This window comes from Lonchura striata, chromosome 1A, assembly GCF_050655825.1.
Source record: "Lonchura striata isolate lonStrDom1 chromosome 1A, ASM5065582v1, whole genome shotgun sequence".
NCBI classification, from domain to species: domain Eukaryota; kingdom Metazoa; phylum Chordata; class Aves; order Passeriformes; family Estrildidae; genus Lonchura; species Lonchura striata.
Window position 1 is genome coordinate 15,425,519 of NC_140741.1, and position 20,587 is coordinate 15,446,105.

The 20,587-nt window shown below is 41.3% G+C and overlaps 2 protein-coding genes across 20 annotated transcripts in view; one reads left to right on the forward strand and one right to left on the reverse strand.

The window, feature by feature from the left end:
* RAD52 (RAD52 DNA repair protein) overlaps positions 1-7,386 on the reverse strand; it is a 59,681-nt gene extending 52,295 nt beyond the window's left edge. The window contains exons 1-4 of one of the 2 annotated variants that reach the window (XM_085569043.1): positions 7,008-7,386; positions 5,124-5,243; positions 1,576-1,664; positions 186-287 (exon numbers count right to left, since the gene is read on the reverse strand). In XM_085569043.1, coding sequence (XP_085425169.1) covers positions 186-287; positions 1,576-1,662 — 189 coding nt within the window. In that variant the 5' untranslated portion in view covers positions 1,663-1,664; positions 5,124-5,243; positions 7,008-7,386. Of the gene's footprint in view, positions 1-185; positions 288-1,575; positions 1,665-5,123; positions 5,244-6,921 lie in introns of both variants that reach the window. The other variant, XM_021535190.4, reaches the window with a different exon arrangement.
* Positions 7,387-7,529: 143 nt separating this feature from the next.
* The window catches only part of ERC1 (ELKS/RAB6-interacting/CAST family member 1), a 275,891-nt gene continuing 262,833 nt past the window's right edge, over positions 7,530-20,587 (forward strand). For 6 of the 18 annotated variants that reach the window (XR_014951967.1, XR_014951970.1, XR_014951965.1 and 3 more), the window contains exons 1-2: positions 7,532-7,693; positions 18,074-18,907. Coding sequence is in view for 12 of the 18 variants with exons in the window: in XM_077783292.2 (XP_077639418.1) it covers positions 18,239-18,907 (669 nt within the window). In the remaining 6 variants the exon portion in view is untranslated. Of the gene's footprint in view, positions 7,694-7,729; positions 7,866-18,073; positions 18,908-20,587 lie in introns of those variants that run through there. The other 12 variants (XR_014951966.1, XM_077783291.2, XM_085569041.1 and 9 more) reach the window with 4 other exon arrangements.

Consider the following 20,587-nt stretch of genomic DNA (forward strand, 5'->3'; position numbering starts at 1 on the left):
AAGTGTAAATGTAAAATCTGTGGCTCAATAAAAGCCAGAACTTATGCCATGCTCACTTTGTGTTCATATCTGCATATTAAACTACTAGAGGGAAATAAACTTCAAAAAAAACAAGGAATATTGTAACAACTTAAATCCTAGTTTTCCTGGGAAAAATTGAGTTGAAACATCATGTTGGTTCCTACCTTTTGCCCTCCTCCTGCCTGCCGGCTGCTGATGTAGTCTGGGCCCAGCCTCTGACGCAGCGCGTGCTGAATAGTCCGATACTCACTGGCTGTGTATTGATACTGGGCAAAAACACAACAACACACATCTCACCCTCCCTGTCTGAGCTTCCCCTCTTTTCCTAATAGCACTGCTTTATCCCAGTCCTTCCAACATGGGCATGATCCAGTTTTTGAAACTGGCATCATGCACAGGCGAGGAAACACCTCAGGGTACGTATGTGCATTAGACCTTTTTTCAACTTACTCTTGATAGATACAGGCATTAATTACTGAGCTGCAGTAATTATTTCTCATTAATAATCCTAACCACAAACACACATATAATTTTCTATATTACTGCTCAAAACCAAAACATGAGTTCTGTGATCAACAAGAAAATTGTATTTAAAGACTCCAACAAAACTGAAGATTAACCATATGCCACTGCCACATGTCACCAGGGCAGGGAGGACAGCAGCTCAGGAAAGCAGTCAGAATAGGAATTTTTTGAGTTATCCCATTTCTTTGGATGACTCCAACATCACTGGTATCATTGGAGAATACCAGCATCATGGGAAGCCTAAGTGTTTAGGTTTGTATTAGTAGAAATCCAAATTACAAAATGTAGCGAAGCCTAAACGTATATTTAAGGATTTGAGAAATAAGCTTGTGTTGTTATGGCCTGAAATGGGACAGAACAGACGTTTCACCACTTAAATCATAAATATTGTGTATGCATGTACTGGCTGCCCTAACAATTCAGCAGAACACAGAATCTTATAGTATGTGTTTGTGCCATATAAATTCCAACTCCTGAAAAACCACTCTAATTTGTATTTAGTTTTATTTAAACTTAACAGTAAAAATTTTATCTTTTTCTGACTCTAGAATGCAAGCCTGTAACCAAAAAGAATAAGGAAAAAGGGAAAATACAAGCTTGTGCCACATTCAGGAACTGTGTAAAAATGCCTATCATGGAGAAGAGAATTCACCACCAAAAACTCTGCTCAGTCCAGATACAGTTTTCTTTTTTCAAATTATTTTTTAATACCTCAAAGTAGTTGGCTTTTCTGAACCTGTACTGAGAATACATGTAAGCATGACTCATGTCATCTGGGAATAAGAGAGAGTAGAATGAGACCCACTTTTAAGGTACAAGATGTAAAAACCTTTTGAGAAGAATCCAGAATAATTTACTGTAACTCAAGGCATGCCAAGACTATTGCAGAGAAAAAATGTGAAGTACAGTAGTGTGTAGCATGATTCCAGCCTTACTGTACTCAAATTTAAAAGGAAATAAACATGCAGAGCAGATTTCCAGTAGTGTGAGCATGCAACTTGAATTTCCTGTCGGGCAAAAGGAACTGACTTGTCCAAAGGAAGCCACTGAGTCCCCAGTGTTGGAGCTGCTGCTGCTGCTGTAGATCTCACCATCCTTCCCCTGGCTCTCAGGCATCCCTAGAGATGAGAGAAAATATAGTGACTGAAGAGGACAGAACTGACAGTCCATATGAAGACATGGCAAAAAGCTTATTCTGAATACTACACTGATAAAAAAATATAAATGTGGGTTTTTTTTTTCCTTTTAGGTCAATGTGAAGGCACTATACCATGCCAGAGAAGGAAGAAGAATTCCCTCTTTCAGATTCTGCAGCACTGTCTTCCTGGACCACTTTCAATATCCATTAATACTTTGATAAAAAGTAGGGAAAACTTTACTCAGCTATACCCTGACTTGTCAGTTTAGATTGCTGTTTTGACTGTAATCACTCTGCTTTATGGTGCCACATAAACCAACCATGCAGAGATGAGAACCACAGAACCTGTCAGAACTGTAAGAAGTGGTACCAATAATTCAGTAGATGGCAGCCTTTTCTAAGCCCGTGTCCAACACTTCCCAGCACTGCACTTTCCCCTGCTCTGGAGCAGTGGGCCTGGGGAGATTGTGGACCCAGCTGTGCCAGGGGCTGTAGCAGCACTCCCAAATAACTCACAGAGATAATCTTTTATTGTATTTGCACTAATGCTGAACACAACTGATAGTGCAGCACTCAGACTTTTACAGGCAATACAAATACCAGACAAAATCAGACATACAAGAGAACTGGAGATGTCAAAACAGTTTAAGAAAGCCTAAAATCCTCAGTAGATAGCATGATTTGCCAGTCAGTCAGCACATGGCTAGTATTCTGCTTTGTTAATGCATTCCAGCTGTGGCACTTTTTAAAATAAGTTGTTTTTCTAGCCTCTAAACAAGAAATCCAAAGTTCATTGAGGACTTGGCAAACAATTTTCAGAAAAAGGATACTAGTTGTTTCCTTGGCAAATATGAGCACTAGCAATTATGCCAAGTGTAGCTAAAATTCTCCTTAATTTTGGTTGGCTAGAATTATTCCTCTCTGGTCCCAAACTTGTATAATTGTACAGTGTTCATACACATGAATGCATTTCCATCAGAAGTTAGCAGCAATTTGTAAATACATTTGGCTTTGGAAAAGAGCAAATAGAAAGCAACATTACCAGGAGAAACACTTGTGATTTAAACAGACTATTTCCTCTGCTCAGCAAAGAGTTCACTGCATGGGGAGGGAGGCAATTAGGAAGACATAAATAGTGTGTGTGGCCAAGGGAACTGAAATTTGAACAATACTGTTGCCTCCACTCACACCCCCAAGCTGCCTCAATCAGATCTTAATCACTCTGAGCCCTTGGGAAGAAACAATGACCAAAATGTCACTTGCCTACAAACACTATGACCAATTTATGCAAAGCAGGTGGGTGGCATTTTGATGCAAAATTGCTTAACACCGGTTTTAGTTAGAGTCCTTCAAGCTTTTATATGGTTTTATACGGTCCACCATTATCAGTCTAAATTTAGTTGTCAGTGGTTGGTAGTAGTTGTGTGAATATAATTTGAGTGAAGGAGACACAAGTGAGCTTAGTTTCAGGCTTTACCTGCAGGAGCAGCTTCAGCTGTGAGCATTATTTAAACCATACCCTCGATCAGAGCAATGTGGGGGGTTTTGCAGTTGGGGAAGTGCAGCATAGCCAAGCCCTGTGTCTCAAAGCAATTGTCTGACCCTTTCAGAGTGACAGAACTTCAATATAAAAAATTATTAGATTAGGAGCTGGGAACAATGAGAAGTTAATTCTGCACATGGAGCTACAAATCTATCTTGGTGCCAGACCCAGGAAAGGCAAGATGTTTCCACTCCTCACTGGAATATTGTTTCCTCACTACCCTGTCTTCTCCCCAGAACATTTTAACTTGCATGAAACATTAATGCTGAAGTAGATAATAAACTATTCACTGGAGTGCCGAAGAGCCTCAGACACCCTCTGGGCTGTGGCAGGAGGCTGCCTGCCTCATTAATCAGTGTTAAAATATGCCCTATTTTTAAACCAGAAAGACTAAAAACTAAAGTTCAAATATGCATTTGAATATGCAGGATGATACAAGCAGTTTATCAGTTTAAAGGTGCCTACAAATTATAATTTGCTATCTCTGTGGCAATGGAGACATTGTTTATTATTTACAGGGAATTCTTCTGAGTTTAGCTGGTAATGTTCTCAGGAAGTTTTCTTGTCACTGAGAAGGAGTCCACATAAGACTAGAGGTACTGCACTGTGCTCCAAAGCATTGCCTTGACACATTAGAACAGGTAAAGAAACTTACCAGCTTTGACTACTACCTATTTTGATCTTGTCTTTCAAAATTTGAACACATTGGGTACATAATCGCAAAAAAACAATCTCTGGTTTGGGAAATTGGATATGAAATACTAATTTTCAACAGCACTGTACAAGTAGGTATATTTGCATGGTGTTGAAACTGAGCACTGCTGAGAAAAATGTGTGTGTACACAAATTCTTGTGCAGGAAATAAACCAATCTTCCAGAACTGATAATCCTGAACTTAATCCTAAACCTAATCTGTTCAAGTATATCTACCACTGTGGGGCTACAGCAGCAACACCACCTACCATGATTGTGTGGACATAACTTCTAATTTTCTAACTTCCTCACGCACCTTTCTATCCTACTATCCATTACCCCCCACAAATTTACTGTGCTCCTAAATCATGTCTTTTCCTATCAGTTCCACTCTGCCTTGACAAATCAGGTTTTTGAACCATGCTCTGTGCTCTGATCCTGTGGTATGAGTGCCAGTGCCCAGCTCTCCTCACCTGTGAGGTGGAAGCAGGAAGTTTTGCATCACTTCAGAATAGCTTGCATACTGTGCATTGTGCAAGCACCGCAGCTTGGGCAATGCTCAGCTAGAACACGGCTGTTCCACGGAATTAATCCCAGCATCCCACAAGCTAAGAAGGGACTTCAGCACAGGCTGTGAACATCCAGAGGGCTTTTCATTCATCCTTGCCCTCTCTGTCTGGTAAGCTTCCTTCTCTGAGAGGCTTTGGTCTGCTGAGTAAAGATCTTCAACATTCTTTCAATAAATGCAATTCCACTGAGCCCAGCAAGAGCAAACAGTTACACAGGCAGCAAGTGTGATTTAGCAAGCACTAAAGATAATGCCACATACTTAACCTAAGGTATTACTCTAAGAAAACATCAAAAAAAACTTTACAAGCTTTATATTTCTGTGGAGTTTTCTTTCCTTTGAGAAGCCCAGACTATTTTATAAGCCGATTTACCTGTTATGCAAAGGCTGCTTTAACACAAACCTGAAGTACCTCTTTCAAGTGTAATGGGGTAGATGTTCCTAACCAAGACAGGCCTGTACTATTCCACAGTTTACAAGGAGTGGAAAAGAGATGATGCGGTTGCTTGTGGATAAGGTGTACACAATAGAACTCCCCAGTTTTCATCTCTGATATCACTAATTAAATAACCTTGATGACTTGAGAAAAGCGAGGTAATGTTCTGTTAATTTTGACCAGAGGAAAAGATACTCACTGAGAGGTTAAACATGGAAATGCAGGGGCAGCTCAGGAGACTGAGTGTCTGCTGCAACTCCAGCTGGCCTCACGTGATGACAGTGCCTTTTTCATGCCCCTCACTCATTCAGGTCATATTCTGTAATAAGAGAAAAGGTGTAAGATAGAATGTTTGAGCTCCCCGCAGTAGTTTAAATATATTTGCTTTCAAGGCATACAAGCACCACTCTGACAATTCCTGCTCAGTTACAGCACGTCAGATGCACACCTCCGTTCAGCCCCACTCATTCCACTGGAATCTGTGTGGCTCCAAAAGAACAACTCGACTCTTTTATTTGTCAGGCACTGCTAGATTTACTCTTGGCATGTCTAGGATCATGATCCTCCCTACACTGAACAGAAAACACTATTTCTGATTCCACTTTTTTAACAGTTTAATGAGCACAGGGTAAAGTTTTCTTCCTTACTTTTATATAATTTTGGAAGTGTAACAGTGCATTTGTGGGGGTGTGTTTCTATTTAAGAATTTTTGGATACATCTAACATCTGAAAAAAAACTTACCTGGGCAATTCCTGCATTTTTGGGACACAGGATGAGAAACTCACCTCCTTACTCATTGTGCTGTTTCCTGCCAGGCAGCCACAAGCTCATGAAAATCAATGTAACTGCTGGAAGCTGTTTAGGGGCCTGCTTTCCCAATAATTACAAATCCAGCCCAAACTGCTTTGTTTAGCATGTGTTTGCTGTGTTGTAGCCTGCGTATTTTTCAAATTTTGCTGGTTATGCCTCCAAACATTTGCTTTAATAGCAGTGGTGTGTGTGCAGTTACCCCTTCGCTACGTAATTTTCTTTGATGTTTCACTGCCCATTGCAATTTTTGCCTTACAGAGGTCCAAAAAAGTTTCCTTAGTTAAAAATGCACCAACAGCATCCTAGGAGACAGGTCATTCCAAACAATTGTAAATTTGAAATACATTTGCTTTCCAAGAATATAAATACTATTTAATTTCTCACATTATTTAATTCATTTGCATTTACTCACAACCTAATAAAAATATTTCATTAAAGGGATTGACTGGTACTCCTGTACAAATAATATTTTTGATATTATTAAAAAAAAATCCTTTTAACAATAAACAATAACCAAGGGGTAGAACTGAAAGAAAAGAGAACAACTCTGTCATACTAATTTTTTTCCAGGTATGAAACAGTAACACCTCACAGGCACAGCTGACACTTCTGGCAGCAAGACCGTATTAAGATGACACACTAATTAAACTGGGATGAAAAACCTAAAGCTCTCAGGCTCTGTTTTGCTCCACGTTGACACTTGCTTATTGTTAAATGGAAATTCATTTACACTTGAAATTGGCAGGATACCCGAGGCGTGGGCAAGCCTGTATCTATTTCCATCCTTCTGCCTTCTTAGCCAGCAAGATAAGTAAAAATTATTTCCTTTTCGGGGGGATACCTTAGGCTTGACAGAAGGCCTTAGATACTGTAGCATGCACTTACGTGCACAATATAAGCCTACAGAAATTAATGTAAAATAGACTCTCTGCTTCCACAGTAGAAAGGGAAGTTCAGGTTATTGAGACCTCAGTGGATATCAGCCTGCCAGAGGTCCGAATTAAAATATAAGCGGTAATTAAATGCAATATATACAATGTCAAAATATAATAATAAATCAGATATAAAACATATGTAATATATAATATGACGAAATACTATAATTACAATATAAGCTGTATTCATTGCAAAGAGATACGAATTTAAACACGTCAATAAGGATCGTTCCTTGCGCAGTCTGACAGACCTAGCCCACTTGACATCATCTCTCAATTCAGCGTCCCCTGGGAATAAGGGCTAAGGAATTCCGTGCTGCTGTTGGTCCTTCCTTACGCCCTGAAATCGCAGCAAATCCAACTTGGAAGGATTCTTGATGGGGTCCGTGCTGCTGTTGGTCCTTCCTTACGCCCTGAAATCGCAGCAAATCCAACTTGGAAGGATTCTTGATGGGGTCCGTGCCTGTCGGCCCGAGCTCCCTCAGGAACGCCGGCCTGACGCAGGTCGCTGGCCCGCCGGCCGAGGCCACTCAGCAGCCGCCCGCAGGGGAGACCGCGGCTCGGGGCCGGGTTCCCAGGCTCCGTGGGGCCGGGTTCCCAGGCTCCGTGGGGCCGGGTTCCCAGGCTCCGTGGGGCCGGGTTCCCAGGCTCTGTGGGGCCTTGCCCGCCGAGTGCCGGGGCCGGGCCGCGGCCTGTTCGCAGTTCCCGCGCGGAGCGGCCGCTACGGCGCCGGAGAGGAGCCAAACTTCCCCGGGGACGCGCGCGGGCGGTGACGCGCGCGGGCGGGGGCGGGGGCGGGGCGGGGCGGGCCGAGGGAAGCCCCGCGCGGCGAGCTCGCGCGCCGGGGGGCGGGGCCTGCGCGTGTCTCGCGCCGGGGGCGCGGGAGGGAGCGGCGGAGGAGAAGCGGCCGGGAGCGGAGCCGAGCCGAGCCGGGCCGAGCGGAGCCAAGCCGAGCGGAGCGGAGCGGAGCGCGGCCAGCGCCGCCCCTGCCGTGCCGTGCCCTCGCCGCGGGCTGACAGGCAGGTGAGGGGGGGTCGGGTTGGGTTGGCGCGCCTCGCCGTCCGCTGGGGGGAGCGCGGGGCGGGGCGGGGCCTGCAGGCGCCGGTAGCCGCGGGAGCAGCGCCGCGCTGGGCAGGGCTGCGGCCGGCCGGGGTCCGGCGGCGGCGGGGGTTGTGGCCGCGGAGCTGCGGCGCAGGTGGGTGCGGGCCCGCGGGCGGCTCGGCCCCGGGGTGCGCGGGCTGCGGCCGGGCGGAGGGAGGGGGCGGCCGGGGGGTCGCGGCCTGTCCCCGCCGGGCCCCGCACGCTGTCAGCGCCCGGGACGGGGTGGCCCCGGCCCGGCCCCGGGAGCGCGGCGGGCCGGCTGCATCGCCCCGCGGGCCCGCGTCCTGCCGGGCGGGGTTCGGTCGTGCTTCTCGCGGGCGGTCATTCCTGCTCTGCCCATTCGCCTTCCCGGCCGTGCTTTTCCGCCCCTCCTCAGTCAGCCTGTCCTTGGGAAGCGCACGCTTTTGTTATCTCAGTCACCTCATCCGAGGTAATGCTGAGCGCTGTCGTCCTGCCCAGACCTTGCGGCGGTGCTGGGTTTTTTATGTTTTCTCTGTGAGCGCTGCCTGGTCAGTTTCGCGTATTTTATTGTATCTACTATGAGCCGCTGTCAGCTGACACGGTGCTTTGTTTCGGAGTCTGCTGCCATCCTGAAGCCTGTGTCAGGAGTTGCTGCCCTTCCACATCCGTCTGGTTTGTAGTGCGAGCTCTGGAGGTTACTTACGAAGCACACAATTTATTTAACCTGGAATGTTACGTGCGCTCTGGAAGTTTCATGTTATGGTTTGTGCTGATACAGTGTGAAACGGTTTAAAGGGAAGCCCCGGTGGAAATGGGAGAGACTGGGAGATGCAAAGATGTAAAGAAACACCTATGGAGGTGCTGGTGGTGGTGAGAAGCAATACACAAGCAGAGAGAATGGAAAGCAAATGGATAAAACCAGAATTGTTCTGAAGAACAAGTGTTTTACATTTTGTCCCAGCACATTCTGGGGGCCATGCTCAAATATGCAGGGTGGTTGTAGCTGGATTGCGTTTTACCTCAGATCCAACAAGTTGTAACCGCAGAAAGTTGTCTGGTTTGTTTGTGGGGTTGTGATTCTCAAACAATGGCCAACTGGGCAAGGATGTCTGCAGCAATAACCTGCACCAGCTGCCTGCCCTCCTTTGCTCCCTGAGATTATTGCGTCTGTAGCCGTAGGTGGCTGCACACACATCTCCTCCTGAGCTACAGCCTGACACGGTACCGGAGTTTGTGTTGGAAACTGCAGCAGCTCGGATGTGTGCCCCAATTCGGGGTCAGTTATGAGTCAGCACCCTTAGAGCCATTCCAAATAGAATAAGAAGAGAGAAATCACCACCTTGCCCGTCCTGCTGTGACTAGAGTTGGTAGTAAAATAGGGGATTTTTTCAGTAATGAAAGCAGTGATTATTTAGTTAACAGCTGTATTGAATGTAGTTCAGTTCTGGAAGCACAGTTCAGAACTTTATCACAGAACAGCAGTTCCCAGAGCAGTCAAGTCTACACCTACTGTATCATCCAGAAATTTGGAATTGTCTGAATCCATCAGGCTGCAGCTAGAAAAAGGTTGGGATCTGCTGAATTAAATGTGAGTTTATCAAATCTTTGATATAATTTGAACTTCTATCACTTCTGGGAAACCAATTCAACTGTATTTAAATCACTGCTGGGATGTTAGCAGAAGCCTGAACTAAAGAAAGCATGCTCTCTAGACTGTATTAAAGCATCATGTTGTTCATAATTTTTAGCATTCTATTTGATCCTGTCATGAGCTTTTTTGAGATTCCATTCACGTAACTTTTCATCTGTAATATGTGGCTAATAGCCTGATTAGCAAAAAAGGCAGGTTTGGTATTTATGTGGCCTATTCCCTTTTACTAAATTGCAAATATTGCTGATGAGAGAAACCCCGGCTGTTTCTTTGAGGGGTCTTTAGCATTTAGTGGGTTTCTTACTTGTTTTCTTTCCTTTTTTTTTTCTTTTTTTTTTTTTTTCTTTCTTTCTTTGAATCTACCATTTTGTCAGTTCCTGGTAGCAGTTGCCTGCTGCTGTATGAATAGAAATAGTTCACCATGCTATTGTGACCAGTGCTTGAGTTCCTTGCCCCTATTTCTTACTTTGTGAAGCAGGATACTCTCCCATTGTTATCTCTCATCCCCTCACCCCTCCCTCTTTTCAAGCCTGTTCCCCTGAAAACCTCTCTAGGGTGAGAATTTTGTTACAACTCTTACCTGGCTAAGCCACTGGAGAATTGTGTTATATTTGAAGGGTCTGGCTTGTTTTAGCTGAGTATGGTTTGGTCAGAAATGTAAGTGTGAAGGGATGCATGTGGCTTTTTAAATAATAGAACTTTACTAGAACTAAACCCAGAGTATGGGTTCTTGACCCTTGCTGGCCACCCTGCTGCAACAGGGCAGCTAGTGAGGTGAGGAGGGTTGTCCATTGCTGCCTGTTTAAGTCAAGAGTTTAATTCTGGCATGCAGTGGTAGAGCAGGAGATCCTAGAAAATCCAGTGCTGATTTAGAAATAGTGGTGTTTTGTAGCACGTGGGCTATGTCAATATGCCAGCGTTGTTGTCAGGGTGAGATTATGATGGAATTTCTGTAGCTGGAGCATGCTTTGCCTTGCAGTGTGATGTTGCCCATGGTGACTTTAGGCTGTCTCTCTGCATGGGTTCACTAGAGCTTCTAGGCACTTCTGGGCTTCTGAAAATCTTTAGTGCTTTTAACATTTTATTTCTGCTATTAGGAACTGGGTTGTTGGTTGCATGCTACCTGTAGGGAAGAGAACAATAGCCATGGGTAAAAACACATAGTATTTACTGACTTTATACTCTAAAATAAGCCTATAAACTCTTTAATCATACAGTGGAAGAAAATTAACATCCACAGGTCTTCAATCTTCTACATAATTAGAAGAGACAGAGTTATTTTAATCATTTTATCCCTAGGAAGTGATATATGTGATATAAGTGATATGTTGAAGTTCTGATACCTGTTGGTTTTTTGTGTTTTGCCTTTAAAAAAGGCACATGATGGATTTTTTTTCTTCACATCTGCTTTAAATTTACAGACTTATAATTATGTCCCAGTCATTGCACCGAAGAAATCCTGGTGCACCTAGCCAGACTCCCTACACATGAGTAAATTAAGGTTTAGCTGAAATGTATGTATTTATTATAATAATAACAAGCCTTTTTTGTGATCTTGTTTGTTTGGGAAAGGAGATAGAAAGAAATGGGGCTGTGATAGTGACAGCAGACCCTTTATGCTGCTATCCAGACCTATGGGTATTACAAGAAGCAAAATTTGATATCAGTTAAAACTGCTTTTGCAAAGAGAGTGCTGTGGAGTAGAACAGAGCATGTGCTGTGTTATGTCTTGTTGAATAAGTAGATCCTGTGAAAGGAATTGTGTACGTGTGGGAAAGAAATTGTCTAGGAAACTGATGAATGAATATTTCTGGCTCTCATTTTACAGACTTGAAGGTGGTGTTTTGCTGGATGGGATACCTGGTAGGAATGGGAAACAGAAAGGTGTCTAAGAAGGATAGGGAATCAAGATGTTTCCATGTTCTGTGGTGCCATTTCTGCTAACCTTTCAGATGTAAAAAGTGTTTAACAGGAATGTCCTTCTCTGTTTACAAATAAAACGCTCCCTTGACAAATGAATGCTTTTTTTCCCACTAAAACTGTTAGGGTCAGGGTTGATGACCTACCTTTCACAAAACATATTGTTTTAATATGTCAGAGTAACTTGAAGATTTTTTGGGATTTCTGAGATGCTTTCCTGGGAAGATTTATCTGTCTGTGTGTATGGGGGAGAATGTATCAATTCACATCTTGTGTTTGGTGAGACAGAACAAAGGCTCTATTACAGTCAGTGAACCTGGCAGATGTGGAAGTAGGTGAATTTAATATAAAAAATATAAAACAAGCACCAGCACCACCATCCCCCCAGCTTTTAAAAAGGATAGGATATAAACAGATGGCAGTGCTTCAGCATTTATTTATATACCCTTTAGGAATGAGACACAATTCTAATATGAACTTTTTGGTCTTATTTCTCTCTTAATTTCATTTATCATTGTTGTTTTCTTGCTGTCAAGGCCACAAAGATATTTTGATAAACAACCTTGAATTCCATGGGTTCCATGCCTTGTGTCCATCATTGGCTGGCTTGCAGTTTCCAAAGTAAATTCAGTTCTCTCCTTTTGTGTGTAGCAGTAATTAATTTAACATGAAAAGTAGTGAGTCTTCTTACTTTCCAGAACTAAGGAAACCTAAAATCTACAATATAGCCCTAAGAGACAGAGGCTTGACAGTTTTTTCATAAAATAATGTAGCAGCCATAGGTTTTGTAACTGTGAGGTGGGCTAGGAAGTAACAGGAATTCGTTTTTTCTCTTGGTTAGTGCACCTCTAAGTTGTTGTGAATCATGTCAGTTCTCTCATTATACACACTATTTGGATTCCTGGTAGGGTTTTATTGCAGTGTAAGCTCTTCTTTGTTTGGAATGCCATATTTTCTACCTGCCCTCCCCTCTGTTCTATCTACTCTGCATTCTCTGTCCTACTGTGTAATCTAGACATACTTACTTGCCATTAACCATTCAGGTGTGAATTATGTAAATGGGAACAATTACTACCTCTGTTAATGAAGTCTAATGTGTCTGCTACAGTCCTTTATCAGATTAAGATGCTTCTTGTAAAGGCTGACTTTGCTTTTATTATGAACTGACATTCAAAGCTTTCCTTGTGCACACAGGAATCAGTGTGGCAAGGAAGTTTGTCTTCTGGAAGCTGAATGCATGGCTTCCAGTCTGCTGCTGACAGGCTCCAGAGGGGTCCCTGGGCTGTGAGATGCACTTGCCTGCCTGGTCTGTGATCCCACTGCCCCATTCCTGACTATCAGGCAGTGATGCTATTAAGGAATTGTCTCCATAGATGTTGCAGTTTGTCAGCTGGTGTCAGTCCTGAACAGGAATTGCAGCAAAGAAATTCACAGGACTTGCTGAAGGCTGCACGAGTTACTCTGAAATTCTTTTTGTTTTAAAAAATGTAGGCTGGATTTTCCCCGTATTTCTGCAGTATGTTTGTGTGTATTTGGTTGCTTGCTTACCTAGAGGTAGCTAATGTGCTATTAGTGGTTGTCTTGGAGTAGTGGGAGGCATAAAAGGCATTATTAATTTATGTGACAGAGAGATCTTCCAGAGGCTAACAAAACTTTTTTTAATGAATCCTCTGTGTTCTGTCAGCTGCAGACAGGAACACCTGCCCTCTGACCCATTGGTTCACATAAAATAATAGGTATAGGGGCTGAGTATGACAGCACTGCTAAACACATCTCGTTTTATTGGATTCTTTATACTGAAGTTTGATGTTCAAGCGATCCCTCCAGAATTTCTTACACTTCTGCTATGTCCCAATACAGCTTTTATTGAAACCACTAGACCTTTTGACAAGACTTGTGTTCCCATTCCTGCCCCCTCTCGTGCCTCAGCTGCCTTACAAGTAAATCTCCATGAAGTTGTGCAGGTGGCTTTTCACTATTCTTTTAGTGTGCCAGGTCCTGATCCTGGCATGTCTTGAGGGAAGCTGGGTTCTCCATTGCTTTTCGATGCCTAGGGCTAAGTTGCTGTAATGAAACAGGTGGGTTTTAGTTTCTACAGGTTGCACTGCAGTACATTCAAATGTCTGCTGCCAGATCATAAACATTTTCCATGGTTACTGGTGGCTGTCTCTGAGTGTTTTTGGACAGTCACCTGTGAGCTGAGAAGACTTTTCCTTAGGTGGCACTTCAAGCAGGATGTGATGCTACTTGTTTTAAAATTTTTATACAGAAAATGAGTTCATAACTGTCCCTTTTTAAACCTTTTTCTGCAATATTGTGTAATTCTTGTCTGTTTTTTTTTCTGATAGTCCTTTTTCCTTTTCCATAAGCACTAGACAGCATTTTCAACTTATGCGAAAGCAGGTCAGGTCTTTGTGCCTGCAAAGATGCTCTGCCAATTTAAATATGTATAAATATACATTTAAAGTTTTTACTTGGGCTGATGTGATACTTTTAAATTATTTTTAAAATTTGGCTTGTATACAGGATGATCTTTGAAGTTTTTGTTCTATTAATGAGCAGCGAACAAGAGAATTTAGTTTCATAATTGTTAAGTTCTGCAAGCTATCTTGAGGAAAAATGGTTTAGCACTTGCTTCAGCTGTTTTGTTTTTTTAAGCTCTTTATGTAGAGAGTGTCTTTTTTTTGTTGTTTTTTTGTAATCTTGGGTAGGGGTTCCTATATTGGCAGAAAAAACAAAGGTTTTTGAAACCTACAGGAGAATTTGCCAAGGGAAGAGTGTTAGTACATGTAATATATTCACAGTTGGACATTGTTCCTTGTGGTTATCACCATCTTGTACGGTTAAGGGATGATTTATTTGTGACCAAATTTAGTCTCAGTAGAAGAAGAAAATAGTAACAGTGCTGCATGTTGGTCTCATGGAAGATAAGAGATCATATTTGTGAAATTCAGTAAAATGCTAGTGTGAGTCAGTATATTGAAAAACTAACTTTTCTGGTTATGATATTATCTGAAAGAAATCTTCAATATACTTTTCCTTGGGCTCTGGGAGGGAAACTGGAATTCTTTCTTCTTCCTTACTAATTGGTATTGCAAAAAAGAAATTTTTATTTTTACTTCCCTTACTTTGCTGTTTTCATGGTGAAAGATTTCTTTCCTAGTGTGAACTGTATTAATATCTGCTTCTACAACAAAGTGATATGTTCAGTGATAAATCCTACTAGGAAAAAAATAGGGGGGAAATAAAGGAGTTAAGGTTTATTTTGTAATTTCTTTTTGATCTTGAACTGTGGCAAATCTGTGTCAGTGGAAATATTGAGACTAGCTGCATGTGTGGAAAAATGTATTTAGTTAATATTTACAATTTTAAGGTCTAGCAATGGTGTAGTGAAAGTTGTCACTTCAAGAAAAATACTGGAGCGGTATGTTTGCTTGCTTCCAAAGACAACTTTTCGTATTAATCTGTTGCTTTTGATTGAAAAATGAGTGCAGTGTAATGCATGGCAGAAATAGCAGAGTTCTTCTCCCTGAGTTTCAGCTGTGCCAGCTCTGGGAATCCTTCCCATTATCCTTATCAACAGCTAATTCTAGCCCGTGGCTGTTGTAGCTTGAGTTGGTTGATGTTTCTGGAGTGGCAGAGGGGATGGTTCTGTCTGTGAATGAAAGCTTAGAGCCGAATGAGCACAGGACTGGTGTTTCCAGCTGAGGAGGTGAGAGCTCCCCTGCTTGCCCAGGATAGCTGGAGATGGTTCCTACACAGCACCTGCAGAGGTATCAGCTCTGTCTGCTGCCTGGGAGCTGCTTTTCTGGCAAGGATAGCAGCCACTTCATTCATTGGGAAGCATTCAGAGTTTTAACAAAACGTTTGCTAACGCAAGGAGGAGGCAGTTCACAACACTCCATGGCATTTTTTCATGGCATTTTCCATGTTGAGGGTGAGGAGCTCTTTAGAAATTATCTAAAACCTTTTGAGCTCTTCTGGTGTGTTGCTAAGGACTTTACCAGGTGATACTTCTGTGTGCAGCACTGATGTACTTCCAGCAGATTTTACACTTAGTGGCTTTGGGGTGCAGTCCTTTAACTGAAGCACAAATAAGTCTCATCTTTTGGCTCGATTTAAACTCATCCAAAGCTGTTGATGAGTGCTTGCCCTGATTTACTGCGGTGAGTTTTTAGCAAGTGAATTAAGTGCTGTGATTTGGATTAATTTTCAGGAGAATCCTAATGAATGCAAGCTCTTGGTGAAATGTACTTTATGTGGTGTCTAAGAACTTCTATCCGACTTGTTTTGAGCGCTAAAGTGGTGTCACAGCAGCATTTTTAGCATTTTGATATCTCAAACAGTGAGGCTAGTCTGGAATAGCCTTTCTGTGTGGAAGAAGTGTTTTTCTTCTAGATCTGGGGCACAGTGAATTGCTTATTGAAGCAACTTCAGTGCAACACTGTACACTTTGTTGCATATATATATATGTATAATTTATATTTATTTATAATATTTAATACATATTTATAATATATAAACACATTATATTATATAATATTAAATATATTGTATTTAATAGATGTTATATATTTATATATTTATAATGTATATAGTATATTGTGTTTATATATTTATAATATAAAAATATATTTAACATATATTCTATTTATTTTATAATATATACTATATATTACATTTATAATATAATTATTTATATATATTTTAAATATATATTTATATTTATAAATACAAATATATATATTTGTATTTATATGCACATATATTTATATTTCTATACTGTTTTGCATAAGGATATGTAGTTGAAAGAGAAGAAATGTAACTTGCATTAAAAAAATACATCTGTAGGTGTTGCTTTGGCAGATCATTTCAGTTAATGCTGGTGGTTGTTTTTCCTTGGTGGGTTCTTTATATATGTGCTCTAAAATATTCTGTAGCAATATTTTTGCTAGCTTTTCTTGTAATTAAAAAAAAAAAAACCCAGAGTGAGCACTTGAACATCTTGCTAACTGCTCACAAAGCAGTATCAATTTCCAGAAGCTTTGTAAAATTCCTCATACCATTGTAACTTTTATGAAATTGTGTGAAATTGATAAAATGGTCAATGGTAAGGCTTACCCTGACTTTGTTTTCCATTTAAAGTTTAGGATTAAGCTAAACATTTTGAAACTATTTCTTCTTGTATCTTTTCCTATACTAACTCATTCTGAAAGGTAAAAAATGCTGTCTTTTCTTCCTGGATTTTACTTTTTTTCTTTCTACCCTTTTCCAGTATTTTTTGTAATACTATTTTTTGGTCGTTGACTTTCACCCACTTGCACTGCTTCTACAATTTCTTTTGGAAGTGTATTCCTGTTTTAAACCTAATCTTTGACCTGTTTGCCCAGTTATTATCTCACAAACATGCTTGTTTGGAGAAATTAATTCCTAATATCTGGCAAACCTGACTTCTGAGCAGGGCAGGTAAATGAAAGCTGGTGTGAAAGGCAAGATGTTTGGATATATTAGATGCTGCTGCTCTTTGGACACTGTCTGGTATTGTTTCATCTGATGGGATCAGGAATGTTTCAGTGTTCTAATTTTGATTTCAGTTGGGCCCAGCAGTAACATGAAATAGTTTACAATGGAAAAAATCAGTGGAGGAAAAAAAGTGAGAACTGTATAGTGGGATAATTTTTACAGTGCAGTAGTTTAGTTACCTTTTTTGCTTCTCTGCTAGATCTTGGCTATTGACTTAATCCCAGCTCAGAGTCCCTGTGCTAAAGAATTTCCTGCCAGTACTTGTACAGCATCATCTTGCACTGCAAAAATAAGGAATTCTATTACATGTGCCATCAGAGTCTGTATTTAAAGCAAAAGCAGAGGGGAGAAGGAACAGCAACAGGATAATGTCAAACTGTTCTTTATTTTAAGAGGTCACTGCTACTGAAATATTATTTAATGGAATTAATCTCAGCTGGTTAATGAGAAGTATATTTCAATCAAAATCTTTTCTTAACCTGAACAAAAATATAAGTTACATTTAGTTTGGGAAAAAATAAGAGTCTAGAACCAGTTTCCAGTGGAGCTGTGATTCTCCTGTTTCTCTTTAACCCCACTGGTCTCATTGCTGGGTCATTACTTCTCTTCCAGATTTGCATCTGTGCTTGCTGAAGTTGTGTGGTCAGTAATGATTTCATGATTATTCTTAGTTTTGGTTCTGACTTCTGCACTGGAAGTGGGGCTGACAGCAGTGCTAAGGAACCTTCTGGTTGAGATCATAGAGTCATTTCAGTCTGTCCTACCTTCCCGTTTGCAGGATGATTTCACAACAGAAGGATTTAGAAAGGGGGTCCTATGGAAGCTCGCAGTGCTTGGAGGAGAGATATCCTACTGAATGGCTTTAGAATTTTGATTCTCTCTTACTCAGAAAGGTAACAGGTAAAGCATTAGGGCTAGTTAGAAATAGGAGGAAAGATTAGATGACATCTGAAGGGTCTTGTCATCGCCAATAAAATTACAGTTTGAAGATTGATTCTCTTTTCCTTTCCTCTTTACTGTGATAATATAACAATAGAAAAGCAAGAATAGACGTTTCTTTTTGAGTTTAAATATAAGGGTTTAAATAAATACTACTTTTTTTTATTGGGAGGAATTGAAAAATACTGGAGAACTATAAATATAGGAAAATATATTCTAATGTGGGAAAAGCATTTGGTGATAAACTAGGTATTTAATGTGTTATTTTTATTGATTTCGATTTTAATATGTTATTCTTATTAATACAGATATGGTCCTGAACACCGTGAGCACATGACTTCAGAGATGGACAACCAGATCTGTTGCCAGTTGTGATTGGCCTTAAGTTGAGGTATAACCATTGAAGAGCTTACCAGGAATTTGCTCATTCCTGATTTTTGCCTACCTGATTGCCTCTCACCACCAGCTTAACCATGTATGGAAGTGCTCGTTCTGTGGGCAAGGTGGAGCCCAGCACGCAGAGCCCAGGGCGCTCGCCGCGGCTGCCGCGCTCGCCTCGTCTGGGCCATCGGCGAACCAACAGCACAGGAGGCAGCTCGGGGACTAGTACTGGGGGTGGCAGTGGGAAAACCCTTTCTATGGAAAACATTCAGTCCTTAAATGCTGCCTATGCTACATCGGGCCCTATGTACCTAAGTGACCATGAGAACGTGGGTGCAGACACCCCGAAGAGCACCATGACCTTGGGCCGGTCGGGCGGGCGGCTGCCTTACGGTGTTCGGATGACTGCCATGGGCAGCAGCCCTAACATTGCCACTAGTGGAGTTGCCAGTGATACCATAGCGTTTGGAGAGCACCATCTCCCCCCAGTGAGCATGGCATCCACTGTGCCTCACTCGCTGCGCCAAGCCAGGGATAACACCATCATGGACCTGCAGACACAGCTCAAGGAGGTGCTGAGGGAAAACGACCTGCTCCGCAAGGATGTGGAGGTGAAAGAAAGCAAGCTGAGTTCTTCCATGAACAGCATCAAGACCTTCTGGAGTCCTGAGCTCAAAAAGGAGAGAGCTCTGAGGAAGGATGAAGCTTCAAAAATCACCATTTGGAAGGAACAGTATAGAGTTTTGCAAGAAGAAAACCAGGTTTGTCATTTAATGTCAGTGTGGTAGCATGATTAAATGACTTTAATAAACTTGCATGTTACACTTAAGCAGCTAAATTAGATTGGTGCTTTTCTTGGGTAATTGGTGCAGGTAAGATGTGTTTTCAGCTTGCAAGCCTGTTTTTAGATGTTTCTTGTCAGACTTGTAAACTGCCTTGAGTGCTCATTTTTTCTCAGTGTCTTGTGTGGCTTTTCTCCCCTAGGATTGGTGGTAACAACTCTGTTTTCCTTTTGAAAGTATTTATTCTGTTCATAATTAATATTTTTGCACTGTTTACCTCTTGAAGTGTTTTCTGAGATGCAGAATGTACTAACTGCTGACCCCCAGTATAACTGCACGGTTTTGCTGTATGTTGACAGACTGCCATTAAAAGTAAACTTGAAGTTAGACTCACTGGTATTTACAGTTAAGATGTCCAGACCTGCAGTTTTCACAAACATATATAAATTGTGTTCTTGGCTACATTTAAAGAACACTGTTTAATACATGCCTGCTATTCTTTTTTCACAAACTGTGCGTATCTTGTTATGTAACTGACCTAAAGCATCCTACAGGTTTTTTTTTGTAGTGGTCTGGCCAGTTACAGAATAGGCAGAAGAACACAGATTCTCAGGTGTCTGGGTCTTAGGTCTTGTGCATCTTAAAAGCATCTCCAAATTAAAATAAAATTCAGAAGCTGATTAAAATTGAGATGCCTTTGTAGCCAGTTCTACTGATTAAAAGCTTTCTTAAAGTTCTCCCACCTAGAGCTCCTTGCTGCCTTAGTCCTGAATATTTGTCTTTGGCTGTATGTCCTCCTGTTTAGTTGTTTCTGGCCAAATGTGGCTTCAGCACCTCTCTGGACTGTCAGGTAAAAAACCTCACTATTTTAATGGAAAACAGACCCAGTGTCCAGCTCCAAAAGTTTCCTGAAATGTAAGTTGGCTTTCATCATGACAAAATTACTTTCCTTATTGTGCTTTTTAAGTATCCAAGCACATTTAAGGAAAGTTGCCATAATTCAAATGTGACCACATTCTTGTAGCTTTTAAGGTATGGTTGCTATTTTAGGCAATGCTTTTTGTAAGATTGCTTTAGAAGGTGAAGGAGAGAGGGAAAAGCTGGAGGAAAAGGGTAGTGCTTGTTGTGCACTGCTTTCAGGTAGCCTGTCTTAAATAGTAAATTACTTTTTGTTAGTGATTAGTCTACTACACTGAACCTGTCTGCAATTTTCTGTTCACTTTTTAAAGAGCTTGAGTTGAAGAAAGTAAGTTTTCCCTGAGATACTATGAAATTATTTAATGAACTTGTCATTTAGCTTTATAGCTGTCTTCTTACCAAATGGCAACTATCACAACTTGTGGGACTTGTTAAGGTGTGTGACACTTTGTCTTCATTTACTTATGTCATCTTGGAATGCAGAAAACCTGAAGTAAAATAATTTTTATTGCAAAGGTAGAATTTCTTTAGAAGCATTAATGTAATGAAAATTTTAGTTATTATGGTGCACTACAAGGATAACAAATATCTGGAATACCAATCACTCAGCTTTTCTGGTATTCTTTGTGTTTCAGTTGCAGGTATGTCTTTTTAATTCTTAAATTATTCTAATTTTTGGCCCTTTTTTCATATTGATGAGACTGTCTTGGAATACAATAGCACATTTTCTGAAATAAGTTT